Below are 3982 nucleotides of genomic sequence, written 5' to 3'. Positions count from 1 at the left end.
TAGATAGAATTAATCCAATAGATGCATATGAAAACTGAATGTTTGGAGAATCCAGCAAGTATAGATACATTGCTATGCTCTTATCCATATTGCTGTAATACTGAAATTAGAACGTTCGAAAAAGTTTTAAATTCAAATTACAATTGTAAAGATTAATATTACTTTGTTATATTTTCATTACAAGCATAATAAAGTTGTTTTACAAAATCTGCAAAGATTTAAAGGTAAATACAGGAAAGCTTTTATAAATGAACAGAGAACAAACACTGCGTAAGTTTACTTTCAGATATAAACTTGTTTCGAAAGTTTCTCGATGTTATCTGCGCTCTGCTATAGCTCCATTTAATTGAGGCGAAAGGTATATGAACTTCCGATGTATATTATCTGTAATTATTCAAAAGGACCATATCCAAATTTGCGTTAATTAATTTGAGATAATTATTTCGGTGCTGGTCGCATCATGTTACAAACGTTGGTAGACGTACTGCGCTCCTTAATTAAGAACTTCGCAAACAAGGAATGGAACAGGAAATGCACGCGTCTGACTTGCATTCTGAATGGATTAAAGACAGTCCAGAGATTTGACTGTCATTAAAAAGTTTCATTTATTGAAAGTATCTTAGTTTTCAAAATTTTACACAAATAAAGTAAAAAATTATAATTCTCTAAAATTTAGAGAATTTAAACTTATTATTTAGAATTATGTGAAAGATTTTTAACGATTTGAGTATTATAATCTGTTCTATACTAATCTAAGGTAATCATTGGGTTATGTGAGAATTAAGAAAGTTTGTTTTTTTTTTGATAAATGTATTTATTCGAATAGCACAATGAAATAAATATAAAATATTTTTCTTTTTAAAATCTATAAAGTTTTGCTGCAATCACTATACATATGTCAATATACATGTGAAAGCAGCGATAATAATGATAAATGGACTCAGTCGATGACGCCGTTGAATACCAATTCTATGGCAGCCTGCAGATCGGCATTCGTCGCCTGCAACGCTCGAATGTTCTGGCTTTCGTTCACCAATCCCATCTCCTGCATCTGATTCAGCTGCGGACGCAATCTAGTCCTGATGTTCTCGAAGCTCTCCTCGCCGTCAGGAGACCTGCTGGAACTGCCAGGATTGACGCTCGCGATGCCTGGATTGACGCTCGCATTCCCAGGATTGACGCTCGAATTCCCGGGATTGCTGCTCGGCCCTAGTGCATTGGCGAGAGCGTTACCGAACATCTCGCTGGTGATCAAATTCCTCGAACCATCCGGTGTCGTGGATGCATTCGCAGTGCCGGAAGCAGGAGCAGCAGCAGCAGCGGAAGATGAACCACCAGCACCGCCAGTCGATGAAAAACTGGTGGTAGCATTAGCAATCGCAGCAGCCAATTGTGCGGCTGTTATAGCATTGGCTGAAGAGTTCCTACTCAAAGGATTACCTTCGGTACTCTCCGAATCCATATCATCATCATCCGTCAACGTTTCCAAAGCGTAATCGCTTGCCGTGCTGCTGGGAGTCGCGTGCGAACGCGATTCCTCCATTATGTGAATGAGCAGCTCCGGTATAACTTTATTAAACACCGGGTGCATTTGCAATATGCCGTTCAGAGTCTCCACGTTGCTCATCAAACTCAAAAGCTTATGATCCAGCAGAAACGCTATTGCCCCTTGATCCTCCTCCAATTCCGGGCAAGTTTTCAAGAGTTTCTTAACAACCTCTGCTTTGGCCACCCTCTAAACATCAAAACTTCAGTATAAAGAAACAAACATTTAACAACAACAACAAAAAAACAGTACCTGTAAAATGGCACGATACCCAGCCTCCTCGACACAATAAGCAAATTTCTTGATTGCAGACACAGGCAACTGCTTTATCGGTTTGGCTGATGGATACTTCTTCCTTGATAGAACGTGGATAGTAGTGTTGGTTGTGACACCATACGAAGATAAAATTGCATTGTCATCGAGCATCATTCCACAATAGATTAGTTCTAGAAAAAATACAGAATTAACATACACAGTCAAATATTATTTTTTCTTTTTTGTTACTTACCAAATTCATGTGCTTCCCTATTGATCTTCTCGCTGGTCAGCTGCCTCAGATTCACCACCTTTCCTTCCAAATCGATGTTATCCAATTGTATCCTCTCATATTGGTTTTTGATGAGTCTGATACCCAGCATGATGCTCGTAGTCATCCTGGGTTTTTTTATTTCTTTGTTGCACGCAATGATTCCGGATTTCGTGACCCGTAAACAAAAACAATGACTTTGACAGATATAATGTCAGAGACACAGACGACAGGTTCTGAATGAATGACTGAATATGTTTTTTCAGGATACAAATACTGAAAATACTGTTATGACTAGAAGTACGAATGTCCACCGCCAGGTGGATATTCTGTAGCCATCTATTGGTGAAAATACACAAGTATTATATAGTAAACTATCGGTAGCAATCAAAATCCCGGCTGGCTCAAAAACCCGACGTTCGAAATCCCGACAGTGTCTTTTATTATTATAAATTTTTACAATAACATTTTTTTGGTAGTCGGGATTTTGATGTAATCGGGATTATGTTTGTCGAGATTCTGATATAGTCGGGATTATGGTTGTCGAGATTTTGATATAGACGGTCTTTCGGTTGTCGGGCTTGCGATATAGACCCTAAACTATTGTAATAATTTACTACGAAAAAGGTTTTCACCTTCAGTGCTCTGAATTAAAATTTCAGCATGTAAACCACTTTGAAGCAACTACCTGAACTACTTCTATCTGCAACTATCTGAACTAATTCTAGACCAGCGTTCTTCAACCTGTGGTCCTCTCCTATCAATCTACAACTACATGATTTACCTCAAATTTTACACAAAACATTCTATAACATATTGGTTTTTATTTCTATATTAACCGTCAACCGGTCCTAAAAGGTTAATGAATGCTGTCCTAGAAAAATGGTCGGCAAAGTGCGGCCCCAGAGCCGCATGTGGCTCTTTGGCTCCTTAAGTGCGGCTCTGGCACAAATAAAATCAGCAGAGCAACTTTAGCATTTGTCAAAAATCCTCTTAAGTTGAAATGTTCTTCTTTTGCAATTGACATTGGTAGCTTTGAAATACATTTGCTGGATTTAAAAAACAAGGAACGTCTTTGTGTCGAATTGGAAATATTTGAGAAGAAAAAATGTGATCTTAGTTCACAACACAAGTGGTTTGCTTCAGTCTGCATTGAATGACCTGGGGAAGGAAGACATGAAGATATTCTGTAGCCATCTATTGGTGAAAATACCCAAGTAATATATAGTAAACTATCGGTGGCAATCAAAATTCCGGCTGGCTCAAAATCCCGACTATATCGAAATCCCGACTGTCTTTTATTATTATAAATTTCTACAACAACATTTTTATAGTAGTCGGGATTTCGATATAGTCGGGATTTTGATTATCTGGATTATGGTAGTCGGGATTTCAATAGACTTTCGGTAGAAGGGCTTGCGATATAGACCCTAAACTATTGTAATAATTTACTACGAAAAAGGTTTTCACTTTCAGTGCTCTGAATTAAAATTTCAGCATGTAAACCACTTTGAAGCAACTACCTGAACTACCTAGTAATATATTATAAGGACTAAAATAATTCTAGACCAGCGTTCTTCAACCTGTGGTCCTCTCCTATCAATCTGCAACTCCATGATTTAGCTCAAATTTTACACAAAAAATTCTATAACAAATTGGTTTTTAATTCTATATTAACCGTCAACCTGTCTTAAAAGGTTAATGAATGCTGTCCTAGACCAATGGTCGGCAAAGTGCGGCTCCAGAGCCGCATGTGGCTCTTTGGCTCCTTAAGTGCGGCTCTGGCACAAATAAAAACAGCAGAACAACTTTAGCATTTGTCAAAAATCCTTCTTTTGATTGATTTTCTCCCTTTTGAAATTGACATTGAAATACATTTGCTAGATTTAAAAGACAAGGAGATATGGCGC

The 3982-nt window shown here is 37.8% G+C and overlaps 1 protein-coding gene across 1 annotated transcript; it reads right to left on the bottom strand.

The window, feature by feature from the left end:
• Positions 1-825: 825 nt before the first annotated feature.
• LOC108564201 (ubiquitin-like protein 7) lies at positions 826-2370 on the bottom strand. The gene is made up of 3 exons (XM_017923154.1): positions 2055-2370; positions 1799-1992; positions 826-1735 (listed from the first exon to the last, which is right to left on the bottom strand). Exons 1-3 carry the CDS (start codon positions 2197-2199, stop codon positions 941-943), a joined length of 1134 nt encoding a protein of 377 aa, XP_017778643.1. The 5' UTR covers positions 2200-2370; the 3' UTR covers positions 826-940.
• Positions 2371-3982: the final 1612 nt, after the last annotated feature.

This window comes from Nicrophorus vespilloides, unplaced genomic scaffold, assembly GCF_001412225.1.
Source record: "Nicrophorus vespilloides isolate i.1.1-1 unplaced genomic scaffold, Nicve_v1.0, whole genome shotgun sequence".
Lineage (NCBI taxonomy): Eukaryota > Metazoa > Arthropoda > Insecta > Coleoptera > Silphidae > Nicrophorus > Nicrophorus vespilloides.
Note: the sequence above shows the minus strand (reverse complement) of the source record. Positions and strands in the feature narration are given on the sequence as shown.

What these genes read in the sequence shown, in the direction of transcription:
- LOC108564201 (XM_017923154.1), bottom strand. Translation starts at nt 2,199, where the DNA reads ATGACTACGAGCATCATGCTGGGTATCAGACTCATCAAAAACCAATAT. An exon ending in TAGGGAAGCACATGAATTTG is followed by an intron (nt 1,993 to 2,054) that starts GTAAGTAACAAA and finishes TATTTTTTCTAG; the next exon opens with AACTAATCTATTGTGGAATG. An exon ending in GGTATCGTGCCATTTTACAG is followed by an intron (nt 1,736 to 1,798) that starts GTACTGTTTTTT and finishes TTTGATGTTTAG; the next exon opens with AGGGTGGCCAAAGCAGAGGT.